The following is an 18,310-nucleotide window of genomic DNA, read 5'->3' on the forward strand; positions in this document are numbered from 1 at the left end:
GTTTGGTTTTGTTTCCTTCTATTTTCACTTTTTTTGTATCTTCTAAGTCGTTTGGCCAATGCTTGTAATTTCTGCTTCTTTTCATCTAATTGCTCTTTTGCTTCTTGTTGTGAGATTTTACCTAACCTTTTTCGTTTTTTGTCTGATATTTCATTTCTTATAAATTGTGTTAGCTGTCCGATGTCTTTTCTCAGTTTTTCTATTCTGATCTGTAGCCTGTGTTGCCATGCTGGTTTTGTGGGTTTCTTCTGTGTATTGGTTGGTTCTGATCTCTGCCTAGTGTGTATATTTAGTGTAGTGAGTGCTCCTACATAAACCAGTAGTTGTAACTCTTCCATGGTTGTGTTTTCATTTATTTTGTTGTGTATGATTGTGTTGATAGTTGTTATTGTTGTTTCGACTTGTGGGTTATTTGGTGGTCTATGCAAGAATGGTCTAATGTCTGTATTTGTGTCTTTGTATTCTATATATGTCAACTGAAGTTTTTCTTCTATATCTAACATGTGTGTCACTTCATGTTCTATTTGCACTTGTTCTGGTGGCTGTCTTAAGATTTCGTTTTCCTCTGATTGTTTAACTGACGCGTTTTGTTCTTTGTTTGTTTTCACTGGGATGTTTGAGTTCATTACTGCATTTTCTTCTTCATCTTCTTCTTCTTCTAATTGCACATTATTTTGTTCCAGTATTTGTTGTACTTGTTGTTTGATGTTTTCTAATTCTGACTGGGGTATCCTGTTATTTTTGATTATTACACAGATCTGATCAGCTAGTCTTTGTTCTATTAAAAATTTTAATTCTGGGTATCTGGTAATAAATGTTGTGTATACTTGTGATCTGTATCCAGTTGTGTTGGTTCCTAGGTTTGTTGCTTGGTAATAACAGAACATGAGGTGTCGATTAACTTCATCTGACCATCTCATCCTCTGTCTTTGTTTTCCTTCTAGGGTGGTTGCAGGAAGCATATCCTGCAAAACACCTCTATTCGGATTTAAATCCTTTTCCAGTTGGCTAGCAGTGTCGTTACCATTGTGGGCGGGCATAGGGTTCAAGCGTCGTCCCCGACCATGACGGCACTTGTCCAAGGCTTCTTTAGTTCTGTCCTGAACCAAATAATCACACTAAAAGGGGGGTTAGCCCTATTAGTGGTTTGTTCTTTTCGTCTCCTTTTACGACTGGCAGAACATACCGGAGGCCTATTCTTCTCCCGGGCCTCCACGGGGATTATTATTATTATTATTATTATTATTATTATTGACTTTTTTTTTCTCAGACTTAAGTCTGGTTAAAAATGGAACGTGACGCGGACCTCGGTCAAGCGTGACTTCCTTGTAACTGTATGGTATATGTTATATTGCATTTAGGAACTTTCGGGTAATTGAACATGTATCAATAATTATAGATTTTTGTAGTTGTATATATATGTTTGGATGTAGCTGTATTGCATTGATGTACTGGTGAATATTGTGAGGTATGACTCCTGTAGTTGATAGTATAATTGGGATAATGTCGACTTTATCCTGATGCCACATGTCCTTGACTTCCTCAGCCAGTTGGATGTATTTTTCAATTTTTTTCTCCTGTTTTCTTCTGTATATTTGTTGTGTTGGGTATGGATATTTCAATTAGTTGTGTTAATTTCTTCTTTTTATTGGTGAGTATGATGTCAGGTTTGTTATGTGGTGTTGTTTTATCTGTTATAATCGTTCTGTTCCAGTATAATTTGTATTCATCATTCTCCAGTATATTTTGTGGTGTGTACTTGTATGTGGGAACGTGTTGTTTTATTAGTTTATGTTTTATGGCAAGTTGTTGATGTATTATTTTTGCTACATTGTCGTGTCTTCTGGGGTATTCTGTATTTGCTAGTATTGTACATCCGCTTGTGATGTGATCTACTGTTTCTATTTGTTGTTTGCAAAGTCTGCATTTATCTGTTGTGGTATTGGGATTTTTAATAATATGCTTGCTGTAATATCTGGTGTTTATTGTTTGATCCTGTATTGCGATCATGAATCCTTCCGTCTCACTGTATATATTGCCGTTTCTTAGCCATGCGTTGGATGCGTCTTGATCTATGTGTGGCTGTGTTAGATGATACGGGTGCTTGCCGTGTAGTGTTTTCTTTTTCCAATTTACTTTCTTTGTATCTGTTGATGTTATGTGATCTAAAGGGTTGTAGAAGTGGTTATGAAATTGCAATGGTGTAGCTGATGTATTTATATGAGTGATTGCTTTGTGTATTTTGCTAGTTTCTGCTCGTTCTAGAAAGAATTTTCTTAAATTGTCTACCTGTCCATAATGTAGGTTTTTTATGTCTATAAATCCCCTTCCACCTTCCTTTCTGCTTAATGTGAATCTTTCTGTTGCTGAATGTATGTGATGTATTCTATATTTGTGGCATTGTGATCGTGTAAGTGTATTGAGTGCTTCTAGGTCTGTGTCACTCCATTTCACTACTCCAAATGAGTAGGTCAATACTGGTATAGCATAAGTATTTATAGCTTTTGTCTTGTTTCTTGCTGTCAATTCTGTTTTCAGTATTTTTGTTAGTCTTTGTCTATATTTTTCTTTTAGTTCTTCTTTAATATTTGTATTATCTATTCCTATTTTTTGTCTGTATCCTAGGTATTTATAGGCATCTGTTTTTTCCATCGCTTCTATGCAGTCGCTGTGGTTATCCAATATGTAATCTTCTTGTTTAGTGTGTTTGCCCTTGACTATGCTATTTTTCTTACATTTGTCTGTTCCAAAAGCCATATTTATATCATTGCTGAATACTTCTGTTATCTTTAGTAATTGGTTGAGTTGTTGATTTGTTGCTGCCAGTAGTTTTAGATCATCCATGTATAGCAAATGTGTGATTTTGTGTGGGTATGTTCCAGTAATATTGTATCCATAATTTGTATTATTTAGCATGTTGGATAGTGGGTTCAGAGCAAGACAGAACCAGAAAGGACTTAATGAGTCTCCTTGGTATATTCCACGCTTAATCTGTATTGGCTGTGATGTGATGTTATCAGAATTTGTTTGGATATTAAGTGTGGTTTTCCAGTTTTTCATTACTGTGTTTAGAAACTGTATCAATTTAGGATCTACTTTGTATATTTCCAAAATCTGTAGTAACCATGAATGGGGTACACTATCAAAGGCTTTTTGGTAATCAATGTATGCGTAGTGTAGGGACCTTTGTTTAGTTTTCGCTTGATATGTCACCTCTGCATCTATTATCAGTTGCTCTTTACATCCTCGTGCTCCTCTGCAGCAGCCTTTTTGTTCTTCATTTATGATTTTGTTCTGTGTTGTATGTGTCATTAATTTCTGTGTGATGACTGAAGTTAATATTTTGTATATTGTTGGTAGGCATGTTATGGGGCGATATTTAGCTGGGTTTGCTGTGTCTGCTTGATCTTTAGGTTTCAGATAGGTTATTCCATGTGCAAGTGTATCAGGGAATGTGTATGGGTCTGCAATGTAACTGTTAAATAATTTAGTTAGATGTGAATGTGTTGAGGTGAACTTCTTTAGCCAGTAATTTGCTATTTTATCATTTCCAGGGGCTTTCCAATTGTGTGTAGAATTAATTGCTCGGGTGACTTCATGTTGCAAAATTATCACTTCAGGCATTTGTGGAATCATCTTGTATGTGTCTGTTTCTGCTTGTATCCACCGTGCATGCCTGTTATGTTGTACCGGGTTTGACCATATGCTGCTCCAGAAGTGTTCCATGTCTGTTATGTTTGGTGGATTGTCTATTTTAATGTGTGTGTTATCCATTGTTTGGTAAAATCTCTTTTGGTTTATTATTATTATTATTATTATTATTATTATTATTATTATTATTATTTCTTTCTATTCTCAGACGTTATGTCAGGTCAGAAATGGGCAGTGACGCGGACCTTGATCAAGCGTGACTTCCTTTTAACTGTACGGTATATGTTATATTGCATTTAGGAACTTTCGGGTCATTGAACATGTATCAATAATTACAGATTTTTGTAGTTGTATATATTTGTTTGGATGTAGCTGTATTGCATTGATGTACTGGTGGATATTGTGAGGTATGACTCCTGTAGTTGATAGTATAATTGGTATAATGTCAACTTTATCCTGATGCCACATGTCCTTGACTTCCTCAGCCAGTTGGATGTATTTTTCAATTTTTTTCTCCTGTTTTCTTCTGTATATTTGTTGTGTTGGGTATGGATATTTCAATTAGTTGTGTTGATTTCTTCTTTTTATTGGTGAGTATGACGTCAGGTTTGTTATGTGGTGTTGTTTTATCTGTTATAATGGTTCTGTTCCAGTATAATTTGTATTCATCATTCTCCAGTACATTTTGTGGTGCATACTTGTATGTGGGAACGTGTTGTTTTATTAGTTTATGTTGTATGGCAAGTTGTTGTGTATTATTTTTGCTACATTGTCATGTCTTCTGGGGTAGTCTGTATTTGCTAGTATTGTACATCCGCTTGTTATGTGATCTGCTGTTTCTATTTGTTGTCTGAAAAGTCTGCATTTATCCGTTGTGGTATTGGGATCTTATTATTCTTATTATTATTAGTATTATTATTAAGTGTAGCCTTGTACGGAAGTGAAATTTGGCCGATAAAAAGTTCAGGGAAGAACAAAATTGAAGGTTTTGAAATGAGGTGCTACAGGAGAATAGTGAAGATCAGATGAGAAGATTTGATAATTAGTGACTATATACTGAACCGAATTAGTGAGAAAATAAATTTATAGCACAGCTGGAGTAAATCTGAGGATCTGTTGATAGGACGTATGGAGACATCAAAGTAGTTGTCAATTTTGTAATCAGAGGAAAGTTTAGAGTGGTGGGGGCGGTAAACAACTTTAGAGGAAGAGGAAGAATTGAGTACAGTGTAGAAGCACTCGTGGAACGTACAGGTTGTGAAGGGAAGAGGTGGCTCGCAGAGGATAGCCTGCCTTGAGGAGCCGCACGAAACCCATCATCGGACTAGTGCCAACGCCAACACATTTGCGAAAGCAGTACTCACCAGCAGCAGGCGGAAGCCGAGCAGGGCGCCGCTGAGCTGTGCGATGACGTAGAGGGCGGCGGCGGGCACGGTGAGGTCACCCCTGAGCACGGCGCACAGCGTCACCGCGGGGTTGAGGTGCGCCACCGAGATGTGGCCCACCATCTGACGTCACACAACACCACCAGGCTACAGCGCTGCCTCTTGTTGCGGGGGAGCATGTCAGACTCACAAACGTATGTGAAAGACATTCACAGCCGGGCACAACACTACGTAGGTGGAGCAAGCAGCGTCCAATAAACATCGATGTTATTTATTTATGCACTTATTCCGCTTGCCAATTTTATGACCATTAATCTAACCACATATCATTAATGGTTTAACACGAAAACATGCATAACATTACATGAACTGGTCGAAATGGTGACGTATTAGCAGATCAGGGATGAAAATGGTGTCTGGTACGCTTCTGGCCCACTGCAGCATCAAGAATCATTGAAGTAACGAAATTTTGTTTATTATTTGTGTATATTACAACGAATAAATGATTATATTTTCTGATGATTTTATGATAGAATAGCTGTAAAATATAGTACAAAATCCTGCTGATTTTGGTAGTGACAGTGTATTGGCACTGAGTCGAATTGAGTTTGGATGACACATATAGGTAATTCATTCCATACTGTTTCAATTTCATGTCGTAGTAGATGGAAAGTGGTGGCGTGTAAGCCTCTCGGCAACCCGTGACTTGAAGTTCTTGGAGACCTGAAGAGTGTGCTGGCCAGGGCAGCAGTCAAACAACCTTTGCATCGTGATTGGCCAGGACAACACGGGCAAGGTACGGTCTTGCATTATCTTGCTGAAAGACAACAGCATGCAGACCTTAAAGCTAGGGGTCAGCCACTGCCCTTAACACGTCACAAATGTAACATGTGCTGTCCAAGATGATGATGATGATGATGATGAGTTGGGTTGGGGGAGCGCTCGAATCACGGTCATCAGCGCCCTGACGAAAAGTCGACATGAAATCACATGGGTTGGGACGAAGGCTGTCCCCACATGCAGAGCATATTATAACGTACTAAAGTCTGCCGTCCTTCCCCACCAGTTTAGGGATGAGATCTGATAGTTCACAAATTTTCTCCACTCTTAACACTGGTATCGGTATCTGCGAGGACGGTGGGTAGATCTCCAGCGAGACCAAGGGCTGCCCTAATATCAGTTACAGGACACACGTAGCCACAGTATGCTGAACTGAAAGCGGCACGCCACAAACTTCACAGGAAGGTGGATCCTCTCCCCGGAGGAGGAAGCCATGTGTGAAAGGGCTATGCCCGATGCGCAGTCTGGTAAGCAAAATCTCCTTCCAGGGGCGAGGCTGACACGAAGTCCGCCAAGCTTTTGTGGTCGGTTTGAGCGATCGTAGTTTGTTGTCCGACACCTGCAACCATCCAGTCTCCCACTGACGTAAGATGCATCTATCAGAAACTGAAATAATGGCGTGCAACGAGATGGGACATTCGTGGGTGTGCTGCCCAAGTTAAGTGACACAGATTGTGACTGTGTATTACGTTTCAATAACAAAGAGGAATGTAATCCAATAACGTTTACTTTGGCGCACAGCACATTGATCGCAGAAGTGGGACTGATCTGAAGGGACGGTATGCCACTGTTGTTTCCAGTGTTGTCGGTGGCTGAACCACTACCAGCGCCTCTCTCTGCTGCCGTGTCAAGGGAAGCTTCCTACAAACAAGCTCATTTCCTGATTCAATGTATGATATTGCACAGTTGGGAGAAAAGAACGTCCTCTCGAGCGCTAGTCACCTTGGACAGTGAATACTGTGCATGACATTAACTATAGCCCTCCTAAACGCATTGATATCAAATACACATGGCAACCCAAACTCCAGTATCTAGAACAGTTAACTCCATTCTCGACAGGCCAGGATCTTGATGCTATCAAACTGTCGAAAATGAAACAAATGAGCCCTCGGTCACACTTTCTGTAGTCTAATTGACCAGGTTTCAACGCTTCTAAGAGTGGTTTATAACATAATAACAAATTTATGGAAGAAAAATTTTTATAGATAGAAAAGTGGAAGTACTGACAAAACTAGACAGAGACAGTATTCACGTATCAAGTGTAACATAAATAACAAGCCAGAAGGGGTTTAGTCACGAAAATTCAAAAGGAATGTGTGAAGGCGAGCCTCTAAGGGCTACTCATACCTGCACAGCCACATGTTGCCATGTTTAAAACTTTGGTGTTCATAGTCATTTGTTCTTGTCACTAGATACGTAAGACGATGTTTCCACCAACCAACAATTCAAATGCCTCTTCTGAATCTGAAACCCGCTGCGTAGTCTTTCCTTTTATACGGAATGTACAGCGCGTCATGGCATTACTCTTTCCTACGTTGTGCAGTTGCATTGAATTGCTAAAATTTGCACCCTCCCCCCATCCTCAAGGCTTGTAGTACACTTTGAGCCAGTTTCTACATCTACATCCATACTCCGCAAGCCACCCGACGGTGCGTGGCGGAGGGCATTTGAGTACCTCTATCGGTTCATCCGTTCTATTCCAGTCTCGTACTGTTCGTGGAAAGAAAGATTGTCGGTATGCCTCTGTGTGGGCTCTAATCTATCTGATGTTATCCCCATGGTCTCTTCGCGAGATATACGTAGGAGGGAGCAATACACTGATTGACTCCTCTGTGAAGGTGTTCTCGAAACTTCAACTAAAGTCCGTACCTAGCTACTGCGCGTCTCTCCTGCAGAGCATTCCACTGGAGTTTATCTATCATTTCCGTAACGCTTTCATGATTAGTAAAATCTCTTCTATCAACCCTATCTGGCACGGATCCCACACTGGTGAGCAATATTCAAGCAGTAGACGAACACGTGTACTGTAACCTACTTCCTTTGTTTTCGGATTGCATTTCCTTAGGATTCTTCCAATGAACCTCAATCTGGCATCTGCTTTACCGACGATCAATTTTATATGATAATTCCATTTTAAATCACTCCTAATGCCTACTCCCAGATAATTTATGGAATTAACTGCTTCCAGTTGCTGACCTGCTATATTGTAGCTAAATGATAAAGGATCTTTCTTTCTATGTATTCGCAGCACATTAAACTTGTCTACACTGAGATTCAATTGCCATTCACTGAACCGTGCGTCAATTCGTTGCAGATCCTCCTGCATTTCAGTACAGTTTGACGCTTATTGTATGTTGTCTCGATGGTATTGCAGTTTATAACGGGCATGTCGTTTGCGCGAGTGCGATGTGGACGACGCCACCGACCTGTATGATGGAGGCGACGGTCATGCCGAAGACGAGCGGCCCCTGCAGCGGGTGCGGCTGGTGCGTCGGGCCGGCGAGCCCTGCGACGCCGCCCATGCAGCCCATGAACAGGAGCAGAGCCGTGCCCAGCAGCTCGGCGCAGAACACCACCAGCATGCGCTGGGGCGACAGCTGCCCGAACGGGTAGCCCGTCCCGGGGTGCCGCCGGAACGCCGTCGTCACACCTGCAGCACGCAAAGTTTTTGTAGCGAGTTGTGAACACTGCACTGACAAAGGGATTATATCGTATCGCCAAGCATTGGGTGGGTGGGTGGTTTTGGGGTTTTATTGGGGTTAAGCATCGAGGTCATCAGTCCCCAGTTCCAAACAGACACACTTGTAAAAGGCCTATACAGTAAACGCGTAACCTCTGCACCCAGAGGGAGGGAACACCAAGGGCTACAGAGCTAAAATGAACACCGCAGTAATACAAAATAGAGGACACTTAAAAGGAGCAGAGCAAATAGTTGACCAGAGTAAAACAGACTACAGTGGTTGATAGATCAGATAAAAGGTCAACCTCTCAACTACAAATGAAGAACAGCTGGAAAGCGTTGATAGAGGTACCAACACAACTTGTTACCATAAAAGACACTATTTTGGTATCCACGTCACAATTAAAAGGCACTGGAGTGGACGTAGTCTGAGAAATCATGCGAGAGCACCCACACTAGAGCGAGTGATAAAATCCAGCTACACGGATAAAACGTAAAACTGAGTCCTATAGAGGCATCGTCACGTAGAACTAAAGGAAGTGCAGCTGGTAAATCAAAGGACTGCCGCAAGGGGGCTAAAAGGGGGCAGTATATCAGAAGTTTGACCACTGTCAGCCCTGCATCACAGCGACACTTGGACGGGTTCTCACGACGGAGGAGATAGCTGTGGGTCAACCGCGTATGTCCAATTCGGAGACGGCAGAGAACCACTGAGTCCCTACGCGTGCCCCTCAAGGATGAGTCCCATACGGCCGTGGACGACTTGACCATGCGGAGCTTATTTGGCGTGTTCAAGACAGACCATTCAGAGCTCCAGACATCGCGCACATTGCGATGTAGGGCTGACCGGAGGTCTCTTTCCACGAGACCAAGCTCAAGGGGTGGCGAAGTGATGGCCTGCTTGGCCAACCGATCGACACGTTCGTTTCCTGGAATCCGCCAAGCATTATATTACACTACACACTGATAAGGCAAAACATCGTGAACACTGCCTTCCGCGATGTTGGATGCCCCTGGTGGCACTGTGCAGTACCAGCGAGTATCCAGGAGAAGATAGAATGACTGTATGACACCTTCCCCAGTCTAATCAGTACATGCATCCAGGCCACGGTGGATCCAAAGTGAAACTGTTAATTGGGCTCATATTGCCAATTTCTATAAAAATTTGACTTGAAATCGAAGTAACTGAATTAAACTCACATATGTTCTCACAATCCGTGAAGTTTCATTTCCTTTTCCCATCCCTTCCTGAGTGCTTTACTTTTTTTCAGGAACTGTATTTGGTTTACATTTGTAATACACTACTGGCCATTAAAATTGCTACACCAAGAAGAAATGCAGATGATAAACGGGTATTCATTGGACAAATATTATACTAGAACTGATATGTGATTACATTTTCACGCAATTTGGGTGTATAGATCCTGAGAAATCAGTACCCAGGACAACCACCTCTGGCCGTAATAACGGCCTTGATACGCCTGGGCATTGAGACAAACAGAGCTTGGATGGCGTGTACAGATACAGCTGCCCATGCATTTTCAACACTATACCACAGTTCATTAAGAGTAGTGACTGGCGTATTGTGACGAGCCAGTTGCTCGGCCACCATTGACCTGACCTTTTCAAGTGGTGAGAAATCTGGAGAATGTGCTGGCCAGAGCAGCAGTCGAACATTTTCAGTATCCAGAAAGGCCCGTACGGGACCTGCAACATGCGGTCGTGCATTATTGTAGTTTCGCGGAATAGTAAAGAGTTGGAAACGTGGAATATTGTCAAAGTTTCGTTGCCTATGCCGAGAGCCAGAGGCAGTAGGTTAGCCAAGAGGTAGGAGAATTGCACATATATCGGAATGCGACGTCACGCAGGGGCAATGGCCTGGTTACACACAACAGGCAAGAGAGAATTGCTTAGCACAGGGGTTTGTGTCAGGCAGAGACTTTCGTAGAGTGTAAGACAGAGGTATAGCATCAGCTGTACTGCATTTCACAACTTCACGTTAAGTCTGCCGTAACAACACGTAACTCTGTCGCAAGAACACCTAAGGGGCGAGTACGACAGATGAATCAGCAGTATAAGTGGAACGAATGCGTTCATTACAAACGAGCACGACGTCAGGGCGTCGCTCGTGCTTCCTTTAAATACGCCAGCTTTGATAGCCTCGGCAACAGGGCAATCGCAGTTAGACTTGAAGTTAGATGTGTACTGGGTCGCTGCGTAGCGCTCAGCTCGGTGATCGACACGTTAATCTTTATTAAGGAGATGTTGCAGTAAGGGCGGCCCATCCAGCAGCAGACGTGAGGGGACAGTACCACCTCTGGTCCTCTCTACTGCCGCTGTCAATCATCAACCCAGGATTAGCAGACTCGCTCGCCGCCAATGCTGACCACATCAGTGAGCCTTCGTCGAGATCGTGCGGGGCCTACACCCTGTGCATCCTCCGTCACAACCGGGTGAGCCGACGACGCTGGGGGACTGCAGCCCGTTCCGTCCGTCCACCGCGGGCGAGCCACCAGGAGGAGCAGGGGAGAAGATGGGGTGGGATGGAGTCCACTCAGCACTACGAGAACGCCTCTCGTGCCGACAGCACCTGGACTCCAACCCGGAGCCTCCTACGTGCAGCGGCTAGCTGTCTGCAGCCGGGCTGGCTGGCCAGCTGCGCGCCACCAGCCACGCGCGGCTGAAGTACGAAGTAAGGACATTCCTTCACTACGTCACAGCATGCGGCGCTGCACTAGCAAGACTGTGCGACCTGGAGCTAGTGTCATCGCTACCAGTCCGAGGACTCGGGGAAGGTCGTTGGTATCACCAAGCCACATTGTACTCGGCAGGAATAAAGGTGTTATGAATTAATAATGTTTCTTTGGCGTTTCTGACGCGTCCACAGACATTTCCTAGCATCCTGACAACTGGAGAGGTCGCGGCTCGGCCATCTAGGCCACTGTAGGCGACCGGGACCACTGGGGCGCCTAACATTATCTTGCTGAGGTGTAGGGCTTTGCAGGGATCGAATGAAGGGTACAGCCACAGGTCATAACACATCTGAAATGTAACGTCCACTGTTCAAAGTGCCGTCAATGCGAACAAGAGGGGACCGAAACGTGTAACCAAAGGCACGCCAAATACCATCACGACGGGTGATACGCCACTATGGCAATGATGAATACTCGCTTCCAAACCATCATGATGCTGTAAACAGAACCTGGATTCATCCGCAAAAATGACGTTTTGCCATTCGTGCACCCAGGCTCGTCGTTGAGTACACCATCGCAGGCGCTCCTGTCTGTGATGCAGTGTCAAGGGTAACCGCAGCCATGGTCTCCGAGCTGATAGTCCATGCTCCTGCAAACGTCATCGAACTGTTCGTGCAGATGGTTGTTGTCTTGCAAACGTCCCCATCTGTTGACTCAGGCAGGGATCGAGACGTGGCTGCACGATTCGTTACAGCCATGCGGATAAGATGCCTGTCATCTCGACTGCTAGTGATACGAGGCAGCTGGGATCCAGCACGGCGTTCCGTATTACCCTCCTGAACCCACCGATTCCATATTCTGCTAACAGTCATTGGATCCCGACGAACGTGAGCAGCAGTGTCACGATACGATAAACAGCAATCGCGATAGGCTACAATCCGACCTTTATCATAGTCGGAAACGTGATGGTACGCATTTCTCCTCCTCACACGAGGCATCACAACAACGTTTCACCAGGCAACGCCGGTCAACTGCTGTTTGTGTATGAGAAATCGGTTGGAAACTTTCCTCATGTCAGCACGTTGTAGGTGTCGCCACCCGCGCCAACCTTGGGAAATACGGAAGCGTCCGATTCCGCCCGTTTGCTTTGACCCATGACGTCACAAATATGGCGGAAAGAAAAAAACACACACACACACACACACACACACACACACACACACACACACACACACACACACACTTTCCACAAGAAGCCTAATGACACTAACGGGACAAGTGTGGGAAATGGGGTGTTTTGGGTGGGGGGCAAACTAAATACAAACAAATTTAGATGCCTTGCGTAGCTACAACGTTTAAGTGAAGACAGCCATGCATGAATACCCACCCACCTCCTCAGGGGTCGTAACCCCTGCAACCCATAGAAGATAAAGATGCTTCAGTAGCTGATTAGTGTTTTTTTTTTTTTTTTAAATCTCACGGGATAGAACGAACAGATCAGAAAGATAAATATAGTAAACTAAAACAGAAATTGGAGGAAACAGATAATTAAAATAAGTAATAAGTGTTTTTAAATTTAAAAAAAATCTCACGAGATAGAACGAACAGATCAGAAAAGTAAATAAAATAAGATAAAACAGAACTGGAGACAGCCACACTCAAACCAAACTCCACGCCGTCATGACGTCACACACGACAACACCCTTACAGCACGGGTCAAAGCCGACGCGTGGGATCGGACGTTTCTGTCGACCCCAACCTTGTGTGGAAGCTCTGAAAAGCTAATCATTTGCATATCGCAGAATCTTCTTCCTGTCGGTTAAATTTCTCGTCTGTAGCACGTCATCTTCGTGGTGTAGCAATTTTAATGGCCAGTAGCGTAATATTATTTGTTTAATATGTAATACAAAGTGTTTGTGTCACTTGTTGCCCATAAGCTCGTGGAGATCTGAGAAGACCAGACAACTAAATTTCACGCTGCTTGAGCATTATACGTCAACCAGATGCAAATCATAGCTCTTTGGCAGAAAACGAAGCTACTCAAAACATGCTATGAGCATTGAGATGTGAAAATATCAAAACTGAACGGATACTGTAAATATCGTTAGATTGTAAAATTGTATTCAGTCCAGATTTGAGTCTTGCATTACACAGCCATTTATTTTGTGGAGTGTGTCTTGGCTGTTAAATAGTTCACAGTCAACAGCATTTCAGCATGACACAACATGAGCGTACAAAGTGCCGTGAATAATTAGTGATCACGTGTTTTACTGAAAATTGATCAACTAGTTTATGTGTACCATTTCATTACCAACTATAAAAAAACGGAAGTTTTATTCATTTTAATTAAAGGAAGAAGAATAGTTGGCTAATTATTCTGACCGAAAGTAATATTAAGATGATTAGTTAAAAATAAGCCGGACTATACCAGCAGAGTCAGTATAGAAAGGGGGAATAGCGATCGTGATGTTATTGTAGCAACTACGATTACGAAAGTTAATAAATCAGTCAAAAATGCTAGGAGAGTGTTTCTGCTAGATAGAGCAGATTAACATTTATTAACATCTCACTTAGACAGTGAACTGAGGTCACTTAGTTCCAGTAAGATGAATGTAGAGGAATTATGGGCAAAGTTTAAGCAGATTGTAAATCATAGTGTGGAGAGTTATGTGCCTAGTGAGAGGATAAAGGATGGAAACGACCCACTATGGTTCAGTGAAGAAATTCGGAGGATGCTGAGAACGCAGAGGAGTGGCAGCACACTAGGATTAGAAAGAAGAGGGGACACAATAGGGGTGGTTGTGGTTGAGTCTGCAGATGGTGTAGTTTACTCATGTGTGTTCAGTGTGAGTGAGGAGAGGTGGGAATTTGAGGAGTTAATAGAGGATCCTTGTGATGAAAGGCAACAGCATGCTTAAAGTGGGCCGGAGTACATGGCATTCCAGGATCTAAAGGGATTTACAGAACTCGAGTGGGGCAGATTTCCATGCAACATCTGCATAGCAAACGGTGGGGTAGATTCAGGGTTTGTATGCATGAAGGACAGTGAAGGAGTGTAACCTCTATGTTCAGCAACTTAGTCGTTTTAGCAGTTTTAGTCTATGTGGACTTTCCGCTGGACTGGCTTTGCTCAGGTCTCAGGTAAGGGATGGTGTGAAGCATCAGATAGTGGGGGATGAGATGGAGGAACCTTGGGGCATGCCTGCAGTGGCATAGAAAGTATGGTAGTTGGAGGTGTTAACAATGACATAGGATGAATGGTTGAGTAGGAAGGATTTTATAAGGTGGATATGGTTGACTAGAAGTGCATAAGTCTGGAGTTTGAAAAGAAGACTGGAATGCCAATGCAGTTTTATGCATTCTCTAGATCAAGGGAGACAAGTATGGCAGATTAACAGCTGTTGGGATAGGAGATGGGCGAGATTCAGAATTTGATCATCAGCTCATCAGCTGAGAAGGAGGGACAGAAGCCACACTGGGTAGCAGGAAGCAGATGGTGCATATGTCAGTGGATGGTTCAGGAGAGGGTGGATTCAAAGACCTCACTAAACATTGAGATGAGGCAGATTGGAGGGACAAGTTTATTTAGTTTAAGGAAAAGTATGATTTTGGAGGTTTTCTACAGGCCGAGGTAGTAGCCTGTGCAGAGGATAGTGATACGGTATTGCAAGGTTGATGAGACAGGAGATAAGGCATTCTTTGAGGTGTCGATAGTTAATATGCTCGGGAACAGGGCATGTGTTGTGTTTTCTGTGAAATACTTGTTTCATGACTTGTGCTGTGATTGGCTATTTAATTCTGTTTCTGATGTTTTGTTCAGGTACCCAAGCTGGGAGCCAGGGGTAGGACTGTGGTCTGTTTTTTTTTTGTTTTATGGCACATAGGACTGTGGTAACTGTGCCTTTGTAGACAGCAGGGAATTTGGGATAGTCAAAGTGAGGATCATTGAGGATTGAGAGGAGGTTGGAGAGATAGGATGCAAAGTGATTGGCTTTGCTCCAGTGGGCAGGTAAGGGACCTGTGTTGTGAAGGATTGGGTAGTGGGGAATTGGATGGGTGGTAGTAAGTCAGTGGACTGCTTTCCAGTACTTGAAAGATGTAACTGGGAGTGTAGTAGTGAGTCTGAAGCATGTCTGGCGCCAGTCCCAGTGTTTTCTGGCATTGGGTAAATTTCTAATGTCTCACTGTATTTGCTGGTGGCATGTGAGTGCATCATGGTCATGAGCGCATGGGAAGGAGCGATATAATTGACTGGATTCACAGCGAAGGAGTGCAGCTTGTGGTGTGAGAGTGGGGTGACGAAGATGCATGGCTTTCGTATGGATATAGGCAGGGATAGCATCTTATAATGTGTGCTGCAGGAAGGCTGTGAAATGGAGAATATCACTGGATTAGGATTTCCTATCTGGGTATCTATGGATTCTCAGTAGGCATAGGAGTAGTTGTGAACAGCTTTTAGATGAAGATTGGGATGGGGTGTGTGGGGACGGGGTAGTGTGTAGGATATGGTGAGGACAGGTAGGCGCTCACTTTCAAGTCGAATGAGGTTCTCTGCAGTGAGGTGTCCAAGGAGGTTGGGAGATGCTAGGGTGACATTAGGGTGATGTTGCTTTCAGAACATGTGTGCTGTAGTACAGGGACAATGTCACCTTGGAGGGAATCTGTAAACTGAAGCCACCACTGGAGTTCTGCACAGGATCTGTTATGGATATTGTGATCAGCAGTAATAATATAGGAGAGCTGATGTGGGTGGGGAAATCATGGAGGATGGGATTATTAGCTCAGATGTAGATAGTAGCACAGGTAACAGTTAGGGCTTTGAAGAAGAGGCCAAAGATAAGGTGCTCAAAGGGATTGTTGAGCAACTATTTTGTCCAAACAGAGGTGATCCTTCGATGGCCAATTGCTACTTGACCTATGGCCAGAGGAGAGGGTTATAAGAGCAGTGGAGGGCACAGGAAGGAGTACGGATGGTGTAGTGTTGTGGAAGAAACGACCAATAAAAATTTGACACCTTTACTTGAATTAATCTATACCACCACCTCCTAAAATCTTTGTACTAAAATTTTTACGGACACGTACCATGAACGATGATCTCGCAGCAAGGATCCACCGGTATATCGTCATCACTCCGTGGCGTCTTCTGGCCATCGGCGAGAGTTGGCGGACAACGCACACTGATGACCTCTGGCGGGGGCTTTGCGTAGTCCAGGCCGGCCGTGGCAGCGGAGCACTGGTGCTGCCCCTGGCGGTCTGCCAGGGCACTAGTGGTCACGCACGTGTCGCGCTGTGGTCCATGTTTTGAGTACAATCCGCCCATTTTCCTGAACAGCTATGGAAACAATCTGTGGCAACCTGGAGTTATCTGAACTCAGATTCCTTAAATCTGGTAACGGTTCCAAACGTTCAGTTCCTTTCTACAGTTTCTTCACACTATTCTTTACTTCTTTTTTCTGTAATTTTCTTCTGAGTGCAGCTGGGCTGGTTCGCACAATCTGGGTAATTCTTCCTACGTTTTCGTGACGATGGTTTCAACTTTATTTCACTGTTCCTCTGTTTATACCTCAGAATGTATTATCAAACTGAAAATATACTTCTTGGAAAATTCACTCGATTCCTGTCAGTAAATGTCGGCGTTGCAATACAATACTGTATACAAGTACGAACCATACATACTATGCTTTTAAACACAAGTAATACTGAAACAAAAGGAACTATTATATTAAACTATGAATACTGCAATAACAGGAACTTTACGCAAGAGACGTGTGTTGATCTGTGTCTTTACAGAGTCTCCTTCAGATATATTTGCTTATTTTATTTCTTTTTCTAAGAAATTTTTCCTGCTCCGTAAGTAGCTAGAAATTTTAGAATTTCTCCTCTCTAATGACACTCAAATTTTTAAGGATAAAAGGCCATTCTGAAGAAACATAAAATTATCATAAAGGAAATTTATGAAACACTGTGAAACCTCTTGATACTAGAATTCTTTTCTGACGAATAATTCTACCAAGATATATGATGTAAAACATAAAAGTCAAAGTGATCAAATACTTGAATAAGTCTGTGAAAAGTAAAGCAAGCTTCAGTTAGGCAAGTGTACTGTGTTGTAATTGATACTTCTGTAATTTTCTCAGTGTGTCTATCGAACTTTTTTGTTGGGCTGACGAAGATACTTCCTACAGTAGTTGTCGCCTTGAATGAAATCCAGCGACGTGTCTTCTGTGATTGTCACCTGCTACTTCCTGGTTTCTCACGACGTTACTTGGAACAAAAACCTTCGCAGATGCTACCGTGAATCGGTTTCTGAAACAGACAAAAAGACAAAGCGTTTAGATTGTAGTTCACTAATTACAAACAGTAACTAATAGGCAAACGTCTAAAAAACGAATCTATTTTGTAGTAAATAGGAAGATTATTGAATTTACTTGCGTTTCGTAATTCTCGAACAACAGAGATTGAAAACAGATTTGATAACTAATCGAAAAGATATTTGGGGTAGTAAAATGGTTGCCATTTGTAGCCTAAGTAGTATGCACAAAAGACAGTTCAATGTTCTAACTGCAGGGTGTTCCAAAATCATTCCTCTGATTTCTCAAGACTCTGTCTTCTACATGAATGAAGATAGAAATGAAATCCATGGGCACATAAAAATATACGCCTGTATGTTCCGCATCAATTCCTACACCAGTGGACTGGTTTTAACCAAATTTGGTACACGTATCACTTACTGTCTGGAAAGAAACGCTGTGGTGGTAAGAAACACCTACCTATCAACGGTGTAGGGTGGCGTGAGAAGAAGTGTAACTCACCACAAGCGCATACCTAGAATTTATTCCTGGAGTATTTGAAAATGAGAGAATTTAGTGACTTGCAGCAAACTTTATACGTAATTTAGTTTCTTTACTAATTTTTTCTCCGCTAGCGACCTCCACAAAATGATGGAAGGATGAAAGTCTATCGCTTACTATATTTTCCTTGTTCGTGCAGAAAAATGTCACATCATGTACCATGTTTAAATTTATTCCTTCTTTGCTACCTTCTCTATTCGCCACACATTT

At 42.9% G+C, this 18,310-nt stretch overlaps 1 protein-coding gene across 1 annotated transcript in view; it reads right to left on the reverse strand.

The window, feature by feature from the left end:
- LOC126101463 (aquaporin AQPAn.G-like) overlaps positions 1–16,569 on the reverse strand; it is a 33,172-nt gene extending 16,603 nt beyond the window's left edge. Inside the window, exons 1-3 of the mRNA XM_049912115.1 lie at positions 16,332–16,569; positions 8,303–8,526; positions 5,016–5,159 (exon numbers count right to left, since the gene is read on the reverse strand). Coding sequence (XP_049768072.1) covers positions 5,016–5,159; positions 8,303–8,526; positions 16,332–16,569 — 606 coding nt within the window. The remainder of the gene's footprint in view (positions 1–5,015; positions 5,160–8,302; positions 8,527–16,331) is intronic.
- Between the last annotated feature and the right edge of the window lie 1,741 nt (positions 16,570–18,310).

The sequence above is a fragment of the Schistocerca cancellata genome, chromosome 9, assembly GCF_023864275.1.
Source record: "Schistocerca cancellata isolate TAMUIC-IGC-003103 chromosome 9, iqSchCanc2.1, whole genome shotgun sequence".
Lineage (NCBI taxonomy): Eukaryota > Metazoa > Arthropoda > Insecta > Orthoptera > Acrididae > Schistocerca > Schistocerca cancellata.